At 39.0% G+C, this 27399-nt stretch overlaps 2 protein-coding genes across 6 annotated transcripts in view; both read right to left on the bottom strand.

Annotated features, from left to right (window-relative positions):
• Positions 1-337: 337 nt before the first annotated feature.
• On the bottom strand, positions 338-25543 carry LOC133658670 (transcription regulator protein BACH1-like). The gene is made up of 6 exons (XM_062060940.1): positions 25416-25543; positions 15868-16117; positions 11144-12100; positions 10799-11005; positions 5854-6047; positions 338-4142 (listed from the first exon to the last, which is right to left on the bottom strand). The coding sequence occupies exons 2-6, from the start codon at positions 16105-16107 to the stop codon at positions 4073-4075; spliced, it is 1668 nt and encodes a 555-aa protein (XP_061916924.1). The 5' UTR covers positions 16108-16117; positions 25416-25543; the 3' UTR covers positions 338-4072.
• Positions 25544-26906: 1363 nt separating this feature from the next.
• usp16 (ubiquitin specific peptidase 16) overlaps positions 26907-27399 on the bottom strand; it is a 62856-nt gene continuing 62363 nt past the window's right edge. For all 5 annotated transcript variants that reach the window (XM_062060934.1, XM_062060933.1, XM_062060932.1 and 2 more), the window contains 2 exons: positions 27271-27399; positions 26907-27206 (listed from right to left, as the gene is read on the bottom strand). The exon at positions 27271-27399 is cut by the window's right edge and continues 7 nt beyond it. In XM_062060934.1, the coding sequence (XP_061916918.1) occupies positions 27103-27206; positions 27271-27399 (233 nt within the window). In that variant the 3' untranslated portion in view covers positions 26907-27102. The remainder of the gene's footprint in view (positions 27207-27270) is intronic.

The raw sequence follows: 27399 nt of genomic DNA, 5'->3' as shown, positions 1-27399 counted from the left end.
TTATTTACGATTTACACAACGTGCCAACTTCATTGCTTTGGGTTTTGTAATGCAGTCCCTGGCAGGTTGATGGTATATACTCTAGTGTATACCAAATTTGATGGTATATACTGTACTGCTTACCAAATTTGATGGTATATACTGTAGTGTGTACCAAATATGATGGTATATACTGTAGTGTATACCAAATTTTATGGTGTACCTGTATATACTGTACTGCTTACCAAATTTGATGGTATATACTGTAGTGTGTACCAAGTATGATGGTACATACTGTAGTGTATACCAAATTTGATGGTATATACTCTAGTGTGTACCAAATTTGATGGTATATACTGTACTGCTTACCAAATTTGATGGTATATACTGTAGTGTGTACCAAATATGATGGTATATACTGTAGTGTATACCAAATGTGATGGTATATACTGTACTGCTTACCAAATTTGATGGTATATACTGTAGTGAGTACCAAATATGATGGTACATACTGTAGTGTATACCAAATTTGATGGTATATACTCTAGTGTGTACCAAATTTAATGGTATATACTGTACTGCTTACCAAATTTGATGGTCTATACTGTAGTGTGTACCAAATATGATGGTATATACTGTAGTGTGTACCAAATATGATGGTATATACTGTAGTGTGTACCAAATTTGATGGTATATACTGAAGCGTGTACCAAATTTGACGGTATATACTGCAGTGTACCAAATATGATGGTCTATACTCTACTGTGTACCAAATTTGATGGTATATATTCTAGTGTGTACCAAATTTGATGGTATATACTGAAGCGTGTACCAAATTTGACGGTAGAGTATATACTGCAGTGTACCAGATTTGATGGTATATACTGTACTTTGTACCAAATTTGATGGTACATACTGTAGCGTATACCAAATTTGATGGTATATACTGTACTGTGTACCAAATTTGATGGTATATACTGTAGTGTACACCAAATTTGATGGTATATACTGTAGTGTATACCTAATTTGATGGCATATACTGTAGTGTATACCAAATTTGATGGTATATACCAGGAGTCACCAACGCGGTGCCCGCGGGCACCAGGTAGCCCGTAAGGACCAGAAGAGTCGCCCGCTGGCCTGTTCTAAAAATAGCTCAAATAGCAACACTGTAGCGGCGAACAGCTGTCTCGTCAGCTGATGTGCGTAACTGCGGCTGCTTGGCAACCAGCCAAACCCCACTTAATAAAACTATATTTTATTTTAGAGCACATCCACATCCCCATTCACCTAGGCAACCCCAGGAAATGTATATAATTCGGCATTATTATCAGTTGACGTTCACGCGCATGCAGGTATAACGCGGCGCGCTCCCGTCTCGTCTGCTGGTGCGCGAGCCCTGTAATTAGACAGCTGTGTCCAATCAAGGAGTACAAAAGACGCCAGCGCAGAGTGGAGAAAGGTTTAGTTCATTACAGATAACACAGAGTTGTGCCAAAAGTGTACCAAAACCAAAAGCTGAACGGACAGCCGGTAAGATTGCACTTTATTTCTCTTTGTGGGTGTGGCGCACCTGTTGCGCTGGTGAGATGGGGGGGTGCATGTAGCGTGCTTAGTCTGGAGGCTAAATACACACGGTGTTTTGTGTAACTGTTGTTTAGTACGGAAGTGTTGTGATTCTTTGCTTAGTTTGCTAAATGTTGGAGCAGTTTGCTTCATCAGGAGGGTGAAGTCGCTCAACTTAAAGTGTTGGATTTAACTGTGTTGGATCATTGGCTGCTGGTGAGGGCATAGAAAAGGGGTATTTTTCTACCAGTAGACAGCGTTTAAGATTGAGTGTTTCACTGCTAAATTAATCATATATTTATATTGGATATGGATTTTAAATATGTATCTAAAATAGATGGTTAATTAGTTAGGTATTTATGTATTTGCATATTGGGTTTTCTGCTGCATTTATCTATTGTGTTTCTGCTGTTAAATGTATTTTATATGTATCTTGGTGCATTTATGTTGAGGCCATTTAATTAAAATCTGAATTAACTTAAAGGGAAAATATTAATCCATTTTCTTGCACTTGTTTAATTGTTAAGTGTTTGATAGCCTACTTAATAATTGTAAATTATGGGATTGATAATTGATTGATTTTTTACAGCATGTTAATCTTGTGGTGTTTTGTCCTTAAAGGTTTTTCACCTACTAAAGAAGCTAAAGGCTACTAAAGACAGCTAATGACAGCTAAAGAAACTAAAGTCTACTAACACTGCTAAAAAGACTAAAGAAGAAAAAAGAAGCTGTTTCTTCATTGGAAAAACTGTTGCAAATTAAAGGAAAATAAAAGGCAAAAAGTAACTAGGGTCTGGTCTTTGGAGTGCAATCCAGAAGCCACATTCAGCATTGGTGCATCCCTTCAAGTGTGGGAGAAGCACAGTGAAAAAAGCAAAACACTTGACAAGCACTTACCAGTGAGCTGCCTCTATTTTTTTAAATATTATTTATTTACTAGCAAGCTGGTCTCGCTTTGCTCGACATTTTTAATTCTAAGGGAGACAAAACTAAAAAAAAATCGCTTTGCTCGACATTTTTAATTCTAAGTAGAGATGTCCGATAATATCGGCCTGCCGATATTATCGGCCGATATATGCGTTAAAATGTAATATCGGAAATTACCGGTATCGGGTTTTTTTTTATCGGTATCGTTTTTTTTAAATTTTATTTATTTATTTTTATTTTTTTAATTAAATCAACATAAAAAACACAAGATACACTTACAATTAGTGCACCAACCCAAAAAACCTCCCTCCCCCATTTACACTCATTCACACAAAAGGGTTGTTTCTTTCTGTTATTAATATTCTGGTTCCTACATTATATATCAATATATATCAATACAGTCTGCAAGGGATACAGTCTGTGCTTCCTACATTATATATCAATATATATCAATACAGTCTGCAAGGGATACAGTCCGTAAGCACACATGATTGTGCGTGCTGCTGCTCCACTAATAGTACTAACCTTTAACAGTTAATTTTACTAATTTTCATTCATTATTAGTTTCTATGTAACTGTTTTTATATTGTTGTACTTTCTTTTTTATTCAAGAAAATGTTTTTAATGTATTTATCTTATTTTACTAATTTTTTTTAAAAAGTACCTTATCTTCACCATACCTGGTTGTCCAAATTAGGCATAATAATGTGTTAATTCCACGACTGCATATGTCGGTTGATATCGGTATCGGTTGATATCGGTATCGGTAATTAAAGAGTTGGACAATATCGGAATATCGGATATCGGCAAAAAGCCATTATCGGACATCCCTAATTCTAAGAGAGACAAAACTAAAAAAAAATGTAAAAATCCAAGAAAATATTTGAAAGACTTGTTGTTCACTAACTGACAAAGAAACAGATAACAGATTTGGTGTCCAGGTCAAATTGTGACATGATTTATTTAAAAATTTGAGAGTTGACTTTTGTATTGTACATGAGTTATTATTTGTACAAACATGGTGCAAAGTAATTCGTGATTTGTTCAAAAATGTTAGTGGCTAGCTAGTAAAATGGGATATTGTGATTTCACAAGACTGTCTTAGAAGTCATCATTTGAAAATGTTCAATTTGAAAAATGTGCACTTAGAGAAAATATAAAAATAAAGTGTTGCATATTGATATTATGCAACACTTTAAAGGTCTACTGAGAGCCACTACTAGCGACCACGCAGTCTGATAGTTTATATATCAATGATGAAATCTTAACATTGCAACACATGCCAATACGGCCGGGTTAACTTATAAAGTGACATTTAAAATTTCCCGGGAAATATCCGGCTGAAACGTCGCGGTATGATGACGTATGCGCGTGACGAAGTCAGTTTAACGGAAGTTATGGTACCCGTAGAATCCTATACAAAAAGCTCTGTTTTCATTTCATAATTCCACAGTATTCTGGACATCTTTTGCAATTTGTTTATTGAACAATGAAGGCTGCAAAGAAGACAGTTGTAGGTGGGATCGGTGTATTAGCAGCGGACTACAGCAACACAACCAGGAGGACTTTGTTGGAGCGCTAGCCGCGCTAGCCGCCGACTTCACCTTGACTTCCTACGTCTCCGGGCCGCCAAACGCATCGGGTGAAGTCCTTCGTCCTTCTGCCGATCGCTGGAACGCAGGTGAGCACGGGTGTTGATGAGCAAATGAGGGCTGGCTGGCGTAGGTGGAGAGCTAATGTTTTTAGCATAGCTCTGTGCAGTCCGATTGCTAAGTTAGCTTCAATGGCGTCGTTAGCACGGCATTGTTAACCTCCGCCAGCCTGGAAAGCATTAACCGTGTATTTACATGTCCACGGTTTAATAGTATTGTTGATTTTCTATCCATACTTCCAGTCAGGGGTTTATTTCTTTTGTTTCTATATGCAGTTAAAGCAAGATGCTATCACGTTAGCTCGTAGCTAAAGCATTTCGCCGATGTATTGTCGTGGAGATAAAAGGCACTGAATGTCCATTTCGCGTTCTCGACTCTCATTTTCAAGAGGATATAGTATCCGAGGTGGTTTAAAATACAAATCTGTGATCTACAATAGAAAAAGGAGAGTGTGGAATCCAATGAGCCAGCTTGTACCTAAGTTACGGTCAGAGCGAAAAAAGATACCTCCATCGCTGCCTCTCAAGTCATTCACTGTAACGTTCCTCATCTACGAATCTTTCATCCTCGCTCAAATTAATGGGGTAATCATCACTTTCTCGGTCCGAATCTCTCTCGCTCCATTGTAAACAATGGGGAATTGTGAGGAATCCTAGCTCCTGTGACGTCACGCTACTTCCGGTACAGGCAAGGCTTTTTTTTATCAGCGAGCAAAAGTTGCGAACTTTATCGTCGATTTTCTCTACTAAATCCTTTCAGCAAAAATATGGCAATATCGCGAAATGATCAAGTATGACACATAGAATGGATCTGCTATTCCCGTTTAAATAAAAAAAAATCATTTCAGTAGGCCTTTAATAATAACATAGAGTTAAAGGTAAATTGAGCAAATTGGCTATTCCTGGCAATTTATTTAAGTGTGTATCAAACTGGTAGCCCTTCGCATTAATCAGTACCCAAGAAGTAGCTCTTGGTTTCGAAAAGGTTGGTGACCCCTGGTATATACTGTAGCGTATACCAAATTTGATTGTATATATATATATTTGGTACGACTCGGCCGGGGTTTTGAACTCACAACCTACCGATCTTAGGGAAGATCTCAAATTTTCAGTGTATTTGCTTGTTTTCTTTTTTTTAACTATTCGCATAAATTAGCCGCACCGTTTACTGAGCCGCAAGGTTCAAAGTGTAGAAATGTTTTGATTTTGATTGTGATTGTTGATGAACCAACCCTTTGACATCCTTTCGACAATGTTTGACATCTACAAAAAAAAAAAAGCATTGCAATACGTGTGATCCGTAACTTCAGTCGGGATGGCAGGAGACAAGAATTTAGAAGTCACAACGCCATGGACGCTTCACTACTCCCGCCTGTCGTCCGTCACGTCGGGCAGTGCGCATGATCAGAACTTCACAAAAACACGAGTAGTAAAACATTAAAGAAGCACGATCTGAAGTCAGGTTCAGATTTGGTTTCATGAACCGTTCCATCCCTGGTTAGTGCTAATTATGTGGTGCAATAATACAGTGCTGGACAAGACAAGAGGAACAATTTTCCCTGAGAAATGCAACAATTATTGGTCATGACCCTGTGAGGGTACATACTGTACATGTTGCTGGTGATTCAAGGTACAGCGGAAGCAAAAAGTTGGGATGGAAGTCTCTGGACAGCATGATTGGGGAACATCAACAACCTTTTTAAACGTCCATCCTGCTGAGATCCACTTACTTCTTGTCCTGGGCACGCTGCGGCCAGGTGGGGACGTCCGGAGCGGATAGCTTGGCCAGGAACTGCAGGTGGTCCTGGTCCTGGTCCGGGGTCAACTCCAGGCTCTTGCACAAGCTGCACAGACTCTGACGGGTCTCCTCCAGGTTCTGCTCCAGCTCCGCTCGCTCCTGAAGAAGCTTCTCTTTCTCACATTTCTGGAATAACATCAGGATTAATGACGTTGACATGAACATACAGGTGACAACCTGCTGCTAACGCTGTTAGCAATAGCACTCATGGCTCTGTGAAGGGAGCCGTTCCAAAGACCGCCTCGTTATTTTTTAACTTTTCTCTTCAAAGAAACAATCACTCGTATCAGTTATAGATGAAAATTAGAATAATTTGATTTACACAAATGTAACTAATTGATCTCATTTTTGTTGTGTTTTCATTGTAAATATTTCCATGCTTTGGCAGCTTGAATTTTCCCTCATTTAAAAAAAAAAAGTATTTTAACAATATAGAAAAAAAACACAACTAATAAATGATAAATGGGTTGTACTTGTAGAGCGCTTTTCTACCTTCAAGGTACTCAAAGCGCTTTGACAGTATTTCCACATTTACCCATTCACACACACATTCACACACTGATGGCGGGAGCTGCCATGCAAGGCGCTACCAGCAGCCATCAGAGGCAAAGGGTGAAGTGTCTTGCCCAAGGACACAACGGACGTGACTAGGAAGGTAGAAGGTGGGAATTGAACCCCAGTAACCAGCAACACTCCGATTGCTGGCACAGCCACTCTACCAACTTCGCCACACGCCGTCCCTAATAAGTAATAAGTAATCTTTTTTGCTAAAAATCCCATTACGTAATATCTGGGTTTTTTTTGTATATTTTTAATTTTAGCTTTTTTTTTAATTCAATTTGTGTACTTACTAGGGATGTCCGATAATGGCTTTTTGCCGATATCCGATATGCCGATATTGTCCAACTCTTTAATTACCGATACCGATATCAACCGATACCGATATCAACTGATATATACAGTCGTGGAATTAACACATTATTATGCCTAATTTGGACAACCAGGTATGGTGAAGATAAGGTACTTTTTAAAAAAATGAATCAAATAAAATAAGATAAATAAATTAAAAACATTTTCTTGAATAAAAAAGAAAGTAAAACAATATAAAAACAGTTACATAGAAACTAGTAATTAATGAAAATTTGTAAAATTAACTGTTAAAGGTTAGTACTATTAGTGGAGCAGCAGCACGCACAATCATGTGTGCTTACGGACTGTATCCCTTGCAGACTGTATTGATATATATTGATATATAATGTAGGAACCAGAATATTAATAACAGAAAGAAACAAACCTTTTGTGTGAATGAGTGTGAATGAGTGTAAATGGGGGAGGGAGGTTTTTTGGGTTGGTGCACTAATTGTAAGTGTATCTTGTGTTTTTTATGTGGATTTAATAAAAAAATAAAAAAAATAAAAAAACGATACTGATAATAAAAAAAAACGATACCGATCATTTCCGATATTACATTTTAACGCATTTATCGGCCAATAATATCGGCAGACCGATATTATCGGACATCTCCAGTACTTACTTTACTTTATGTTTGCTGTAAGACTGTACATTTCCCCGTTGTGTGTAAATAAAGGATTGTCTTATTAATGAATCGAGAAAAAAAAAAGGACGAATACGACTCCAATAAAAAGTAGGACCTAATAAAAATGTGGTAAATGCTAATACCAGAAGTTTTTAACGTTTTTAAACCCGGGATCCAACTTTTTCCACTACTTAAGGGCACGGGGACCCACTCAAATATTAAAACTGATTTAGTAATCTTACTCTAGATTTTAATTGTATTGAATTTTTTTCTCTAACCTACTTACAGTTTAACAGGATAAACCTTGTCCAATGATATGAAATGATGTGTTAATAAAAGGCTTAGGTCAGACTGATTACAAAAATAAATACTAATCAAATCAATGCAAAAGTAGGGACTGAGAAAAACTGAAGACAAATATGTTTAAATATAATTACGCAGTGCTAAAATATATCAACCCAAATTCATAATAAATAATAATATATATGTGTCTGAATTAAGTAGTCAAAAAATGAAAATACAGCTTAGTCATATTTTTTGCACTTAAACTTCTCCATGGCTATAGCTTCTTCTTCTTCTTGTTTGTTGGATACTGTCATTACTGCCACAAGTGGTGGAAACGTGTATCACAACTTAGTACCGCTGGGGCCCGTACGGACCACAGCTGAGAAACAGATATTTTTTGGCGGCCCTCTAGGGGGGCGCTCGTGGCCCAACAACAGCCCTATGGTTAAGAAACTGCTAAAACTACTACCCTTCAGAATAATGAACCCGAAAAGTGAATTCAAATAAAAATTTAAAATATATACATTTATTTCAATATTTTTACATGTAAAAATATATCAATGTATTTTTTTCCATCATGCTTTGTAATGGATTTAAATGGGTGTAATTTAGATTTTTTTTTTTTATAGTGAATGACATTTTTTTTATAATGTCCACAAAGTTCAGTGAGCAAGTTCTGTTATGTGTGTTTACATTTTGTGTTGGTTGCATTTAAATTGTTATTTTTTCTTTCTTCATGACTAGGGCAGGATGTCGTTGTGGCTTGTGCAGCCCTTTGAGACACTCGTGATTTAGGGCTATATAAGTAAACTTTGATTGATTGATTGATAGGGAAGGTCGTTTGCTTTGGGTTATATAAGTAGATGCTGCGCATAATTCCATTCAGAGCATAATTAAAGGTTATTAACCTGAACTACTCACGTTGTCCACAAGCATCAAAATTGTCAGACTATTAAAATGAATGCCATCTCCTTGTGGGTAGAGTTCCTTATCAAACTCATTACGTCTGACGGGCCAAGTTGAAGCCGCTCTTGGCAGGCGGTCCGTAGTCTGGATAACAAATCAAAGTCAAAGTCGAAGCATGTCGTTCCGAGAGTGGGCTGCATCTGTGTTGGTTGGATTTTTTTTTTTTTTTTTTTGCACCATGACTAGGGAAGGTTGTTTGCTTTGGGTCATATAAGTGAATGCTGCGCATAGTTCCATTCAGAGCACAGTTAGAGGTCATTGACCTGAATTAGTTGTCCTATAGATCAGTGGTCCCCAACCACCGGGCCGCGGCCCGATTGGTACCGGGCCGCACAAGAAATTTAAAAAAAATATTTTTATTTTTTTATGAAATCAACATAAAAAACACAATATATACATTATATATCAATATAGATCAATACAGTCTGCAGGGATACAGTCCGTAAGCACACATGATTGTATTTATTTATGTAAAAAAATAAAATAAAATAAAATAAAAATAAAAAAAAATTTTAAATACACCCCTCCCCCCAACCCCCACCGGTCCGTGGGAAAAATTTTCAAGCGTTGACCGGTCCGCAGCTACAAAAAGGTTGGGAACCACCGCTATAGATAATGACATGGTAGCAGCATCAACATTGTCAGACTAATAAAATGAACAGCTCCTTAAAGGCCTACTGAAATGATTTTTTTTTATTTAAACGGGAATAGCAGATCCATTCTACGTGTCATACTTGATCATTTCGCGATATTGCCATATTTTTGCTGAAAGGATTTAGTACAGAAAATTGACGATAAAGTTCGCAACTTTTGCTCGCTGATAAAAAAAAGCCTTGCCTGTACCGGAAGTAGCGTGACGTCACAGGAGCTAGTATTCCTCACAATTCCCCGTTGTTTACAATGGAGCGAGAGAGATTCGGACCGAGAAAGTGATGATTACCCCATTAATTTGAGCGAGGATGAAAGATTCGTAGATGAGGAACGTTACAGTGAACGACTTGAGAGGCAGTGATGGACGTATCTTTTTTCGCTCTGACCGTAACTTAGGTACAAGCTGGCTCATTGGATTCCACACTCTCCTTTTTTTATTGTGGATCACGGATTTGTATTTTAAACCACCTCGGATACTATATCCTCTTGAAAATGAGAGTCGAGAACGCGAAATGGACATTCAGTGCCTTTTATCTCCACGACAATACATCGGCGAAATGCTTTAGCTACGAGCTAACGTGATAGCATCGTGCTTTAACTGCATATAGAAACAAAAAAATAAACGCCTGACTGGAAGGATAGATAGAAAATCAACAATACTATTAAACCGTGGACATGTAAATACACGGTTAATGCTTTCCAGGCTGGCGAAGGTTAACAATGCCGTGCTAACGACGCCATTGAAGCTAACTTAGCAACTTAGCAACGGGACCTCACAGAGCTATGCTAAAAACATTAGCTCTCCACCTACGCCAGCCAGCCCTCATCTGCTCATCAACACCCGTGCTCACCTGCGTTCCAGCGATCGGCAGAAGGACGAAGGACTTCACCCGATGCGTTTGGCGGCCCGGAGACGTAGGAAGTCAAGGTGAGGTCGGCGGCTATCGCGGCTAGCGCGGCTAGCAGTCCAACAAAGTCCTCCTGGTTGTGTTGCTGTAGTCCGCTGCTAATACACCAATCCCACCTACAACTGTCTTCTTTGCAGCCTTCATTGTTCACTAAACAAATTGCAAAAGATGTCCAGAATACTGTGGAATTATGAAATGAAAACAGAGCTTTTTGTATAGGATTCTACGGGTACCATAACTTCCGTTACTCTGACTTCGTCACGCGCATACGTCATCATACCGCAACGTTTCAGCCGGATATTTCCCGGGAAGTTTTAAATGTCACTTTATAAGTTAACCCGGCCGTATTGGCATGTGTTGCAATGTTAAGATTTCATCATTGATATATAAACTATCAGACTGCGTGGTCGGTAGTAGTGGCTTTCAGTAGGCCTTTAAATGAGCCGTTCAAAAGACTCGATTGGTTCGCGAATGCTATTTGTTGATTGTTGGACCTTGGCGGAGGTCTGCGTTATTTCCACGAGACTTACTAAAATTTTGATTTCCCCATCTAGCTGGTGTATGCTTTCCGTCTTCCTCTTCCTGCACCGCTGCGCCGCCGCGCGGTTCTTACAGCGCCGACGGATGTCGTGGACAAACTCCAGCTGCTCCGGGGTCATGTGATTGTGCTTGAGAAGCTGCTGGAAGGCACTGCGACTCAGCGCCGAGATGTGCTCCACCGGGAAGGGAAGCTGAATCTGGAGAGAGCGCGGGGACAGTCGTTAGTCATTTGGACCAACATCTCCGGAGAAGCAGCGTCCTCTGCAATGGAGGACGAGTCTGAGGACGCCGTTTCCCGGGATATGAAAAGGTGCGGTTAGGAATGTGAGGCGGACCTCTGCAGCTCTCCTGTTGTTCGCTTCTGTATCTCCATCAGTGTCCATGTCGGAGTCCTCGCCCGAGTTGAGGGAGGACACGCACGGGCTCTTCTCCGACTGCGACAGCGTGTCGGTGCGGGAGTGCGGGTCGTCGTCTGTGTCGAGTTCCCGGAGGAAGGGACAGTCCGACGGATTGGAGCTGAGGTCCAGCTGTTTCAGCCAATGAAATTCCGAGGCTTTGTCTGGACTGCTTTGGTCCGCAGAGTCTAAAGCGGGAAGAGTCTGAGACTGAGACTGGCACAAGTCGGACCAAAACCCTTTGGCCAGATGTTCGGCCACTTCCCTCTCTTCTCTGCTCCTCCCTGGGAATCCCTGGTCTTTGTCCGACTGCTTTCCTTCTAACAAATGAGTGCACGCTTCTGAGTCGAGAGGGCAAGAACCGAGGCCGCGGTCCGGGTTCATGCCGAGACTTTTCACGGCGTCTTCAACTGCTGGCTTCATCAGGTCTTGAGGATCCATGGCCTGACATGGCAACCCGCAGTCGCGCAGACTTAACTGGCTTTGACTGCAGACGTCTTCCACGGCCAAACACATCTGATAAGGAGGACCTGCTGAGTCCACGTCAGGCAAAGACAACATGGGACAAACAGGACTAGCGGACAACTCCACAGGCAAGGAGGGAATCGGAGGGCCGCAGGACTCCAAACAGAAGTCATCTTCTCTGCCACGGGTCGGACCTGCGGGGAACAGAGGTGCGAAGTCGGACGGCGACTTCCGACAGCAGACTCTCTGCTTGCCCTCTTGCGACTTCGGCTCGGCAAACTTCGGGATGAGGAAATCGAAGCATGCCGACTCCAGGTTACGAAATCCCAGAAATTTTGCGCAGCTTTGAACAGCCTTGATGTTTTCTTGGGTGAAGAGCAGCGTGGATGTGTAGGCAAACTGCAGCAGGGGTTCGAAGCCTTGCACCGTCACCTGTGGCACAAGGAGTGGACAATTGTTAGAAGATCATGATACTTAGTTGATGCACCTTCGACAGCAATTACAGCCTCAAGTCTTTTTGAGTACTATGCCACATGCTTGGCACACCTATCTTTGGGCACTTTCTCTCATTCCTCTTTGCAGCACCTCTCAAGCTCCATCAGGTTGGATGGGAAGGTTTTCATCCAGGATGTCTCTGTACATTGCTGCAGTCATCTTAGTCTAGTCAGGAAGGTGACCAAGACCATGGTCACTGTCAGAGCTACAGCATTCCTCTGTGGAGAGAGGAGAACCTTCCAGAAGAACAATCCACCAATCAGGCCTGTATGGTAGAGTGGCCAGACGGAAGACATTTCTTGGTAAACAGTTTGCCAAAATGCAGCTGAAAGACTCTCAGACCATGAGAAACTAAATTCTCCGGTCTGGTGAGACAAAGATTGAAGTCTTTGGCGTGAATGTTTGGAGGAAACCAGGCACCGCTCATCACCAGGACAATACCAGCGCTACAGTGAAGCATTCTGGTGGAAGCATCATACTGTGGGGATGGTTTTCAGCGGCAGGCCCTGAGAGACTAGTCAGGATAGAGGGAAAGATGAAAGCAGTAATGTACAGAGACATCCTGGATGAAAACCAACGCTTCCCATACAACCTGATGGAGTTTGAGAGGTGCTCCAAGTAACCTATAGCCTAGCATGTTTATCTTTTGTAAATGACTTTAGTAAAACAGCAAACATTGTGTGCTTCTTAGAGGACATTTAGTTAACTGGCTGTCCAGCAGGACTGCTTGTATCGCACACGATATCACACACAAGTAAACATGCTGCAGGACTGCTTGTATCGCATATTATACCACACAAAAGTAAACACGCTGCAGGACTGCTTGTATCGCACATGATACCACACACAAGTAAACACCCTGCAGGACTGCTTGTATCACACATGATATCACACACAAGTAAGCACGCTGCAGGACTGCTTGTATCACACATGATACCACACACAAGTAAACACACTGCAGGACTGCTTGTATCGCACATGATATCACACACTAGTAAACACTCTGCAGGACTGCTTGTATCGCACATGATATCACACACAAATAAACACGCTGCAGGACTGCTTGTATGGCACATGATATCACACACAAGTAAACACTCTGCAGGACTGCTTGTATTGCACATGAAATAACACACAAATAAACACTCTGCAGGACTGCTTGTATCGCACATGATATTACACACAAATATACACTCTGCAGGACTGCTTGTATCTCACATGATATCACACACAAGTAAACACCCTGCAGGACTGCTTGTATCACACATGATACCACACACAAGTAAACACTCTGCAGGACTGCTTGTATCTCACATGATATCACACACAAGTAAACACCCTGCAGGACTGCTTGTATCTCACATGATATCACACACAAGTAAACACCCTGCATGACTGCTTGTATCGCACATGATATCACACACAAGTAAACACACAGCAGGACTGCTTGTACCGCACATGATATCACACACTAGTAAACACTCTGCAGGACTGCTTGTATCGCACATGATATCACACACAACTAAACACTCTGCAGGACTGCTTGTATCTCACATGATATCACACACAAGTAAACACCCTGCAGGACTGCTTGTATCACACATGATATCACACACAAGTAAGCACACTGCAGGACTGCTTGTATCGCACATGATATCACACACAAGTAAACACTCTGCAGGACTGCTTGTATTGCACATGAAATCACACACAAATAAACACGCTGCAGGACTGCTTGTATGGCACATGATATCACACACAAGTAAACACTCTGCAGGACTGCTTGTATTGCACATGAAATCACACACAAATAAACACTCTGCAGGACTGCTTGTATCGCACATGATATCACACACAAATATACACTCTGCAGGACTGCTTGTATCTCACATGATATCACACACAAGTAAACACCCTGCAGGACTGCTTGTATCACACATGATATCACACACAAGTAAGCACGCTGCAGGACTGCTTGTATCGCACATGATATCACACACAAGTAAACCCTCTGCAGGACTGCTTGTATTGCACATGAAATCACACACAAATAAACACGCTGCAGGACTGCTTGTATGGCACATGATATCACACACAAGTAAACACTCTGCAGGACTGCTTGTATTGCACATGAAATCACACACAAATAAACACTCTGCAGGACTGCTTGTATCGCACATGATATCACACACAAATATACACTCTGCAGGACTGCTTGTATCTCACATGATATCACACACAAGTAAACACCCTGCAGGACTGCTTGTATCACACATGATATCACACACAAGTAAGCACGCTGCAGGACTGCTTGTATCGCACATGATATCACACACAAGTAAACACTCTGCAGGACTGCTTGTATTGCACATGAAATCACACACAAATAAATACGCTGCAGGACTGCTTGTATGGCACATGATATCACACACAAGTAAACACTCTGCAGGACTGCTTGTATTGCACATGAAATAACACACAAATAAACACTCTGCAGGACTGCTTGTATCGCACATGATATCACACACAAATATACACTCTGCAGGACTGCTTGTATCTCACATGATATCACACACAAGTAAACACCCTGCAGGACTGCTTGTATCACACATGATATCACACACAAGTAAGCACGCTGCAGGACTGCTTGTATCGCACATGATATCACACACAAGTAAACACTCTGCAGGACTGCTTGTATTGCACATGAAATCACACACAAATAAACACGCTGCAGGACTGCTTGTACGGCACATGATATCACACACAAGTAAACACTCTGCAGGACTGCTTGTATTGCACATGAAATCGCACACAAATAAACACTCTGCAGGACTGCTTGTATCGCACATGATATCACACACAAATATACACTCTGCAGGACTGCTTGTATCTCACATGATATCACACACAAGTAAACACCCTACAGGACTGCTTGTATCACACATGATATCACACACAAGTAAACACCCTGCAGGACTGCTTGCATCACACATGATATCACACACAAATAAACACTCTGCAGGACTGCTTGTATCGCACATGATATCACACACAAATATACACTCTGCAGGACTGCTTGTACCTCACATGATATCACACACAAGTAAACACCCTGCAGGACTGCTTGCATCACACATGATATCACACACAAGTAAACACTCTGCAGGACTGCTTGTATTGCACATGAAATCACACACAAATAAACACGCTGCAGGACTGCTTGTATCACACATGATATCACACACATGTAAACACCCTGCAGGACTGCTTTTATCGCAAATGATATCACACACAAGTAATCACGCTGCAGGACTGCTTGTATCGCACATGATATCACACACGAGTAAACACTCTGCAGGACTGCTTGTATTGCACATGAAATCACACACAAATAAACACGCTGCAGGACTGCTTGTATCGCACATGATATCACACACACACAAGTAAACATGCTGCAGGACTGCTTGTATCTCATATGATATCACACACACAAGTAAACACGCTACAGGACTGCTTGTATCGCACATGATATCACACATTAGACATGTGAGCCCATATAATCTTTGCTGAGGTTAAAAAGGAGAGATGTGGAGTTATTGATGGTGCCAGTTGGATGTTGGAGCACATAGTTCCATCCATAGTTGATCCGACACATCCTAGTTTCCCATGAGAGCTGTGGATCCAAGGAGGTGGACACTGACCTCCAGAGGCAGGGAGACCACGGCACTGAGCTTGGCGTCGCCGGCCACGCAGCCCTGGAAGTAGTCGCTGCAGGAGGCCAGGACGCACGAGTGGGCCCGGAAGCTGCGGTCCTCCACCACCACGGTCACGTCACACAGGATGTCCCGCCTCCTCTGCTCGTCCAGACAGTGCAACAGGCGAGCGCTGTGCACGGCCGACTGGAAGGTGAACACCGAGGTGCGCTGGCCTTGGAGGAACATGGTCGACTCTCTACACAAGAGTCCCAGTCAAGAGTCAGAGTGTTAGGAAGAGCTCTCGATATGATGCCGCGCACCACCACAATAATAAAAATATTGTCGAATGGTAGTATCTCTGCACATGATCATTTCACTGGGTCAGTGATTCTTAAACTGTGGTACACCGGCTCCATCTAGTGGCATGCCAAAGAATGACTTTTATTTTCCTATATTCACACACAGTGTTACTGTTCAAACAGTGGCCATAAATATTAAATATACTTGCTAAATAAAACCTCTGCCTTGTTTTCAATGAATACTTGGGCCTACCACGCTACTGTATTTTAATGTTGTCATTATGGTGGTACTTGATGAATACTTAGGTCTACTACACTACTGTATTTAAAGGCCTACTGAAATGAATTTTTTTTATTTAAACGGGGATAGCAGATCTATTCTATGTGTCATACTTGATCATTTCGCGATATTGCCATATTTTTGCTGAAAGGATTTAGTATAGAACAACGACGATAAAGATTGCAACTTTTGGTATCTGATAAAAAAAAGGCTTGCACCTACCGGAAGTAGCGTGACGTAGTCAGTTGAACATATACGCAAAGTTCCCTATTGTTTACAATGATGGCCGCATGAAGTGAGAGAGATTCGGACCGAGAAAGCGACAATTTCCCCATTAATTTGAGCGAGGATGAAAGATTTGTGGATGAGTAAAGTGCAAGTGAAGGACTAGTGGGGAGTTGAAGCTATTCAGATAGGGAAGATGCTGTGAGAGCCGGGGGTGACCTGATATTCAGCTGGGAATGACTACAACAGTAAATAAACACAAGACATATATATACTCTATTAGCCACAACACAACCAGGCTTATATTTAATATGCCACAAATTAATCCTGCATAAAAACACCTGCGTGTTTGTTATGCTAGCTCCTAGCTCCTCTGCTAGCTCCTAGCTCCATAGAACACGCCAATACAATTCAAACACCTGATCAACACACACAATCACTCAGCCCAAAAGACCGTTTACCTAACCCAAGGTTCATAAAGCTTATATATTTTTAAAAAGTTACGTACGTGACGCGCACATACGGTCAAGTTATCGAATGTTTAGCAGCCAAGGCTGCATACTCACGGTACCTGATATTCAGCTGGGAATGACTACAACAGTAAATAAACACAAGACATATATATACTCTATTAGCCACAACACAACCAGGCTTATATTTAATATGCCACAAATTAATCCTGCATAATAACACCTGCGTGTTTGTTATGCTAGCTCCTAGCTCCTCTGCTAGCTCCTAGCTCCATAGAACACGCCAATACAATTCAAACACCTGATCAACACACACAATCACTCAGCCCAAAAGACCGTTCACCTAACCCAAGGTTCATAAAGCTTATATATTTTTAAAAAGTTAGTACGTGACGCGCACGTACGGTACGGTACGTGTTATGCTAGCTCCTAGCTCCTCTGCTAGCTCCTAGCTCCATAGAACACGCCAATACAATTCAAACACATGATCAACACACACAATCACTCAGCCCAAAAGACCGTTCACCTAACCCAAGGTTCATAAAGCTTATATATTTTAAAAAAGTTACGTACATACGCAAAAAAAAGCCAAAGCTGCATACTCACAGTAGCACGTCTGCGTCTTTGTCATCCAAATCAAAGTAATCCTGGTAAGAGTCTGTGTTGTCCCAGTTCTCTACAGGCGTCTGTGTATCCAAATCAAAAGTCCTCCTGGTTAGAGTCTCTGTTATCCGAGTTCTTCCATCTTGACTGCATCTTTCGGGAATGTAAACAAAGAAGCGCCGGCTGTGTACTGTTGTGGCTGACTACGTTCGAAAAATACGTCCATTTCGCACCGACAACTTTCTTCTTTGCTTGCTTGGCTTCCTTCTCCATAATGCAATGAACATGATTGAAACAGATTCACGAACACAGATGTCCAGAATACTGTGGAATTATGAAATGAAAACAGAGCATTTTCGTATCGGCTTCAATGTGGAAGGCATACCCGTGTTCGCCGGGCTACGTCACGCGCATACGTCATCCGCAGAGGCGTTTCGAACCGGAAGTTTAGCGGCAAATTTAAAATGTCACTTTATAAGTTAACCCGGCCGTATTGGCATGTGTTATAATGTTAAGATTTCATCATTGATATATAAACTATCAGACTGCGTGGTCGGTAGTAGTGGGTTTCAGTAGGCCTTTAATGTTGTCATTATGGTGGTACTTAATGAATACTTAGGTCTACTACACTACTGTATTTTAATGTTGTCATTATGGTGGTACTTGATGAATACTTAGGTCTACTACACTACTGTATTTTAATGTTGTCATTATGGTGGTAATTAATGAATACTTAGGTCTACTACACTACTGTATTTAATGTTGTCATTATGGTGGTAATTAATGAATACTTAGGTCTACTACACTACTGTATTTAATGTTGTCATTATGGTGGTAATTAATGAATACTTAGGTCTACTACACTACTGTATTTAATGTTGTCATTATGGTGGTAATTAATGAATACTTAGGTCTACTACACTACTGTATTTAATGTTGTCATTGTGGTACTTGATGAATACTTAGGTCTACTACGCTACTGTATTTTAATGTTGTCATTATGGTGGTACTTAATGAATACTTAGGTCTACTACACTACTGTATTTAATGTTATCATTATGGTGGTACTTGACAGAGGTGTGGACTCGAGTCACATGACTTGGACTCGAGTCAGACTCGAGTCATGAATTTGATGACTTTAGACTCGACTTGACAAAATGTAAAGAGACTTGCAACTCGACTTAGACTTTAACATTAATGACTTGTGACTTCACTTGGACTTGAGCCTTTTGACTTGACATGACTTGCTACTTTCCCAAAAACCCAAAGATTAAAAAGTTATTTGGGAGCGCGCCGCTCCGTATTTTTCCTTTTCTTCGTCTGTGTCTATCAGCGTGTTGTTCCTGTCAGCTGGTGTGCTCTCAGTACAACAGCCAATCAAATTAGATCTACGCTGTTTTCATCCCACAGCTCTCATCCAATCAAATTGCAGGACAACCAATGAAGAAGAATTGTCAAACAATGCGGCAGTGAGAAACAATTATGCCAAAGTTAATTTCGTTCGGGTATTAAAATTACGACTCGGTCAACAAAAAACGAATAGCCCTATGCAAATCATGCAGTTCGAATATTATAGACGGAGACGTAACAACTTCCAACTTCGTTCGACATTTGAAGATGCACAAAGAAGGGTAAGTTTTGAATGTAAGCTAACGTTTATTGGCTAAGTAACGTGACTTTTATTTGCTGTGTAGTTAAATCAGTGAGGCTGTAAACTCACTGCTAACGTTATAACCATAGACATCTTATAAGGGTACGCAGCATCGCGCGCTACTGCCTACAGGCGCAGACGAGACGCGGGGCCGCCATCTTGGAGTGGTGATCCGCTCCACTAGTGCAATTCATTTGGCAGGAGCAATGAACTGTCAGCGCATTTAATTCATTTTACCTCACTGAATACCACTGATTTTCACGCGCCTTTTTGTTATATGTGTAGCTATGATAAAGGACACATGTTTTGGCGTGTTTTATTATTCATAGTTTGCTTAACAGTAATATAATATTCTTATACGCTATAAGTGACCAGACGTCCGAGATCAAAACTGGGAATATAATCCCAGAGAAAGGGGAAAAAAACGGTCAGCTATTTTTAAATTGAAGAAACAATATGATTAGGTTATATATACATGCGTATATCCTACATAAACAATGTATGAATACATTAGATATCTATATATCTTATAGACTGTATCTCTGTTGCTGCAGCAGCAGAGAGTTTATTCTGTCTTGACACTTTGTATTGATATTTTGTATTACATTCTTCCCTTAAATTATCATGTTTACAGTCATTGTTTTATATGTATTTTTTATGTATGTCGCTTTGGATAAAAGCGTCTGCCAAATACTTCAACATAAACATATATAAACACCTGGAAGTCTTTATATCAGCTAAAACCACCAATCTGTTTCACTGGATTCAGAATAAAACCAAATTCTGTCTTACCCAACAATGTTAGTATTTGAATATTGTTACTTGAAGACTTATTCCTGGTTACAATTATACTGTTAAGAAAGTATTGTCTTATATTTTGCCTAAAATGAGAATGCATCATAATCAGTGGCGGCTGGTGAATTTTGTTTTAGGTGGGGCTGAAAGTTTGTAAACCAAACCCCTGTAAGGGCGTCATCCTCCCCCAGAAGATTTCTTTGTGATTTTCACATACAAATATTAAAGATCTTTGCTCCTTCTCAACTCTGTGGTAATATTATTTTCATAAAATACAACCAATAGTACATTAATGTTAAATCTTACTTGTGAAAAGTAATCACCCGATTTCTATTTTCAACAGTCCGCTCATTTGAGTTGGAAAACGCTGAACACCATCTTTGTTTTCTACCTGTCAACTGTCAGTTTAGGCTGCTCGCCGGCTCCTCATCACCACTTCAAGATGGCGACCAAATTGCTCGTGTCACAGCAGCCAATGCTGCGTCTACTTATAAGATGTCTATGGTTATAACGTCATTGCAAACACGGCAATATGTTGCGTCCACTGCAGTTTGCTACCTTATTCATACTTTTTGTCAAGTGATTTTTTTTAAGCAGGGTTGCATGAGGTACCTAAACTTAACGTTACGTTAGTCAATGTATCACACACAGTAACGTAACGTTAGACGGCGATCAGCAGCACCGCGTATTTTAGCCACCTACAAAAACACAAACATAGTCAAATAAAGGTCAGTTAAAATGTATACTATATTAAGAATATGTGAACATATTGCATAGGGCCCTGACATCTAAAAAGTACAACTCTGTTCATTGTTTTGTTCATGTTTTTGTTATGTTTTTCATATGTACGCACACATCAACACACATACAGTATGAGATGAGATCAATGAGATAAGGTAAGAACAGGATAGAAACTGCTGTGGAACTACCGGTAGTTACAATGCAATGTGCCAAGGAAATACAATGTTAACACTTTTGTGCAAATAAGTACAGTTGCACTTGTTTTTTCAAATGTGTTTATTCTGTAAAGGAATGAGTTAAATGTTTAAAATGACTGGATAATAGTGCTATTATGAAGTGCAATGTCAGCACTATTTTTTTTCCTGCAATTTCAAATGCACTTGTTTTAATAAATAAATACAGCGTTTTAAAAGCATACACAATCTGTGTAAATATATTAGTCTGTGGTTAAAAGGACTTGAAAGGACTCGAAATTCAAAATGCAGGACTTGGGACTTGACTTGAGACTTTCCAGTCTTGACTTTGGACTTGACTCGGGACTTGCCTGTCTTGACTCGGGACTTGACTCGAGACTTGAGGGCAAAGACTTGAGACTTACTTGTGACTTGCAAAGCAATGACTTGGTCCCACCTCTGGTACTTGATGAATACTTAGGTCTACTACACTACTGTATTTTAATGTTGTCATTATGGTGGTACTTAATGAATACTTAGGTCTACTACACTACTGTATTTAATGTTGTCATTATGGTGGTACTTAATGAATACTTAGGTCTACTACACTACTGTATTTAATGTTGTCATTATGGTGGTACTTAATGAATACTTAGGTCTACTACACTACTGTATTTAATGTTGTCATTATGGTGGTACTTAATGAATACTTAGGTCTACTACACTACTGTATTTAATGTTGTCATTATGGTGGTACTTGATGAATACTTAGGTCTACTACACTACTGTATTTAATGTTGTCATTATGGTGGTACTTAATGAATACTTAGGTCTACTACACTACTGTATTTAATGTTGTCATTATGGTGGTACTTGATGAATACTTAGGTCTACTACACTACTGTATTTAATGTTGTCATTATGGTGGTACTTAATGAATACTTAGGTCTACTACACGACTGTATTTTGACTCCAAAATTCCGATCCATGTTTTTATTTTGTTATCAAAAGACACAATTCAATTTGATCCGAGTACCTCCCGATCATTAAATTTTGAATTCTCAAATGCAAATAAAAAAAACTAATTTTGGGCCATTTTTTCCATTTTTATTTCTGAAAGAAAAGTTGGACAACTATTTAATGACACTTATTTGTTTTAAATGACAACCGCTGAACAAAGGTGTTAGCGTCATGCTAAAAACATGCTAAACGCCAAAGTTCAATTTGTCATCACACAGATAAACACGCACTTTTGCATTTTTGATTAACATGAATTGTAAATGTTTGTGTTTATCTAATAAAAATACGAATCCGTAAAAAGAAAAGGTCATTCTATTTCCAATTCTGAAACGCAAATCAAAACTCTAAATTAGGGCCGTTTTCCGATTTTTATTACGTATGGCAGATTTGAAAACAAACAAAAAAGGGTTGATTTTCGTTAAAATATTGCCATAAAATTTTATTTTGTACGGTTTTCTTTTTATGGATTTTTATTTTTCCAGATGAACTCAAAAATCCAATTCATGTTAATCCAAAATGCAAAAATGCGTATTTATCTGTGTGATGACAAATTGAACCGGAAGCAGTATTTTGGCTTTTCCTTGGCTAAGTTTAGCATGTTTTTAGCATAATGCTAACATCTTTTTTCAGCAGGAGTCCTATTGTCCTTTTAAAAAAGTGCCAATAAATAGTTGTCCAACTTTTGTTTCAGAAATGAAAGTAGAAAAAAATGGCCCAAAATTTGTTTTTTGATTTGCATTTAAGAATTGGAAATAGAATACAAATAGGTACACAGACCTAAAATATTGCTTCTGGTTCAAGATGTCATCACCAACGTTCCCTCTAAGGTGCGCGCCTGTGCAATTGCGCAATGCTCAAGCGTCCTCTGCGCACGGCAAATCTATGCCACGCACAAAATCAAACAAAAAAATAAGCGCATCACAATTTTCGACACACGGACACGACAGAGAAAACAGTTTTCGTCATCATTGTTCAAATATTGTAACGTCTGTCGAGACGCTTTGAGGACATGAATTCCATCCATCACTTTACTGAGCAAGACTCTTTATTGTCGGCCATAAACACATCACCAAAACATTAGTAAAAAAAATTATATCTAGCAAAACTGTTCATTTTCTGCAGTACAAACCAGACCAAAAGCAACTTTGTTATAGCAACAGCAGCCGCTCGCTCTTTCTCACTTGCGCCAACACATGCACATATGGCACTTAGCCAGTGATGCGTTTACAGACACACAAAAAGTCGGACAACTCCAACACCACACATAAAGTGTCATTCCAGGTCGCTACACTATGATTTACCAATCAAATGTGTGCTTATTCTAGTGTCATTTATTAGGAATCTTCATTTATAAATATGAATCATGAAATGCTGTTAGTATATTAAATAAATACTAATAAAAATATATTTTTTACAAACAGGAAGTTGCAGGAATGTACACATGATCCCCTGCTTACATGTCATTGTGCAACATGTGAATGTTTTAATGGGAACTAAATGCAATGTCTGAAAGGGGTACAAACTATTTCCAAAGCAGGATCTCCACCCAGACAAACAATACAAGTACACAGTTCATGAAAAACAATATTTGTTGTTGTTGTCATTGTAAGTGGGCCTAAACACTTGTATTAGAAATGGAAATGACTGCTGTCATTTGATTATAATAATAAGAGAATGTTGTCTGTCTATCTGTGTTGGCCCTGTGATGAGGTGGGGACTTGTCCAGGGTGTACCCCGCCTTCCGCCCGAATGCAGCTGAGATAGGCTCCAGCGACCCCGAAAGGGACAAGCGGTATAAAATGGATGGATGGATGGAGATGTAAGTTGTTATTTAGTCAGGTTTGGGACAGGTGTGCTGCTGGTGTAGCCACAGTGTGCACGTCTGATGTTGCTCACATGGCCTCCACTCAATGCTCAGGGACTTTTTGTGTTTGCTCACACACATCAACAATTAGAGGGAACATTGGTCATCACACAAATAAACACGCATTTTTGCATTTTGGATGAACATATATTCGATTTTTGTATTTATCTGGAAAAATAAAAATCCATAAAAAGGAAAACAGCACAAAATCCAATTTGATGGCAATATTTTAATGAAAGTCAACCCTTTTTTGTTTGTTTTCAAATCTGCCATGTATAATAAAAATCAAAAATCGGCCCTAGTTTAGTTTTTTGATTTGCATTTAAGAATTGGAAATTGAATGACCCACTTTGTGTCAGATTTGTGTCATAGCGGACAAAGTGTACGATATGAAAAAAAAACAACAGTAAAAATATTTTTACAAATTTGCAAAAAGATGTAATTTCATGAGAAAATAATATTTTCTGTCACATTTTGTAACAAGCTAGCGCTATGTCTATGTTATGTATTTATATGACAGAACATTTTTATATACTATTATTATTATTATTATTAAACATACAGTAAGTAATAAGAGGGGTGGGAGTACATAAGTTTTTACTTCTTCTCACTCCTTTTCGGATATGTTTACATTAATGTTTATTTTCATTTCTTGTTTCTTTTGCTTTTTATTATTACTATTATTATTATTATTATTATTATTGTTTTTGTTATTCATTCTTGAATGGCTTTTTTGTTGTTTTTTTTTCAAAATTTGTTGTTTTTGTTTTGTCTACATATTCGAAATAAACATGAATGAAATTAAATGAAATGTCTCATTGTAGCATTTTTTTTTAAATATATAAAAATATCCCACACATATTTAAGACTTTTTAAGTTTTACTTACATTTTGTTACGTATTTTTGCTCTTTGTCTTACATTTTCCCCCCAAAACAATAAGTTGTGGGCCAACAAAACTCCAGCTGTGGGCCACGAATGGGCCCGGGCCGCACTTTCGACACACCCTAAAATAAAGTTTCGATTCTATAAATTAGATTGTTTCGATTGTATTTTAAACTGCATTATTACAAAAAACGACATATATCTGCTGGTCTGCGTTATTAGCACGAATGTGACTTTTTAAGCGAGTTTAAAAATGCTGACTCATGTTTGGCCAACTTTGCGACACAGCAGCAAAAAAGTCAAATCCGAGGTTTACAACGCGTGGGTTCATTTTGTCACGGAATATTTAAAAAATGTTCATTAAACATAAAGTAATGTTTTTAAAGTCAGTGGAATTATTAACATGAAGCTTGTTTAGGCTAGGCCGTTATCGTCTTTGGACTGGACGTTAGCACGAACGAGCACATTTGTAAAGTTTGGTTAGAAAAATGAGCAGATGTACGATAGATGTGGTAAAGGTAAGAATAATACACGTCGTGTAAGTACCGACCTTCTGTGTCAGCTCCTTAAAAGTACCATTTGTGTAGTTTGGTTCGAGGCGAAACTGCTCATCCGGAACCAGAGTCAGCAAAAGCAGAAGCAACGTGTGCGCATGCGCAAGAGACGCATCAAAACAGCTGCATGGAACTCAGGGAGGCGCAGCTCGAGTAGCCTTCACTATATTGTCTTTTATTTGAAATTATTTTTACACATTTTTTTAAGGAACAAAAAAACTATCGAAAAATACTAAAACCAATACAATGTAGGTCATAATACACTAACATCAAAATATATATAAATATATATATATATATATATATATATATATATATATATATATATATATATATATATATATATATATATATATATATATATATATATATATACACATATATATATATACACATATATATATATACACATAAATATATATATATATATATATACACATATATATATATATATATATATATATATACACATATATATATATATATATATATATATATATATATATATATATATATATATATATATATATATATATACATATATACATATACATATATACATATATATATATATATATATATATATATATATATATATATATATATATATATATATATATATATATATATATATAAGCTTTGTATTATAGGTAACAAAGAACATTACTTAATAATTACTGTTCACTTTTATAATGGTTTTATATTTATTTAATAGAAAATTACTTCATTTCTGTTCACTTTCATAATGGTTTTGTATTTATTTAATAGAAAATGACTTCATTTCTGTTCACTTTCATAATGGTTTTATATTTATTTAATAGAAAATGACTATTTCTGTTCACTTTCATAGTGGTTTTATATTTATTAAATAGAAAATTACTTCATTTCTGTTCACTTTCATAATGGTTTTATATTTATTTAATAGAAAATTACTTCATTTCTGTTCACTTTCATAATGGTTTTATATTTATTTAAAAGAAAATGACTTCATTTCTATTCACTTTAATAGTGGTTTTGTATTTATTTAATAGAAAATTACTTCATTTATGTTCACTTTCATAATGGTTTTATATTTATTAAATAGAAAATTACTTCATTTCTGTTCACTTTCATAATGGTTTTATATTTATTTAATAGAAAATGACTTCATTTCTATTCACTTTAATAGTGGTTTTGTATTTATTTAATAGAAATTACTTCATTTCTGTTCACTTTCATAATGGTTTCATATTTTTTTGCCCCAAAACGTGGACTGAAAGGGTTCACAGAGATTGTTAGACGCGAAGTTAATGTTGCCATCCAATTTTTTCGAGGATTTTCGAGATAAAGGGGAGGTGCAAGACCAGCAGGAGGTCAGAATAAAGCGCTGTTTTGAATGCTAGGGTAACAGTACCAGAGCACTAATATTACAAACAGCTCCTTGATAAGTTTCCCAGGAAGTGGGTGGAGTAGTGCTTGAAGTGAACGCCGCCCACAATGAGAGTCAACGTGAAGGGTTGTGAAAAAACCTATTTATGACTTTGTTTGCACATCCTGACACATTCCCACGATTGGGGGAAGAAAGTACAGACGCAAACTTGTGGTTGGTCTCCCAACACCCGCTGAGTAAAAGTCCTCTGAGGAGTCCAGTTGATTCCAGAGCAGCTCAGGCGATGAAGAGCCATGGAGGCAGCCAAGTGTGGATCAGAGGAGTCTCTGGTAGAAGAGGAGGTAGGCTTGGCTGCTCTGCACTTTGCTCTCGCTGGTGGGCTGCACGCTGGTGTCGCTGACGTGGAACCACGATCCTCCTACAAGACAGAGTCGGTTACGGAACACCAGCGACACGCCAGAGTCATCCTTCTGTCCACGCACCTCCCGCTACGTGTCTGCCGGAGCCGTGTGGTGGAACCTTCACGTACGCCGTGTAGTGACCCGACCTCATGGTGCCGCTGTGCTCCACGATGCCGTACAGGCTGTACAACATTTGGCTCTCACCTTCTG

Source organism: Entelurus aequoreus, linkage group LG10 (genome assembly GCF_033978785.1).
Source record: "Entelurus aequoreus isolate RoL-2023_Sb linkage group LG10, RoL_Eaeq_v1.1, whole genome shotgun sequence".
NCBI lineage: Eukaryota > Metazoa > Chordata > Actinopteri > Syngnathiformes > Syngnathidae > Entelurus > Entelurus aequoreus.
The sequence above is the reverse complement of the archived record's forward strand: the minus strand, read 5'-3'. Positions and strand labels throughout refer to the sequence as shown.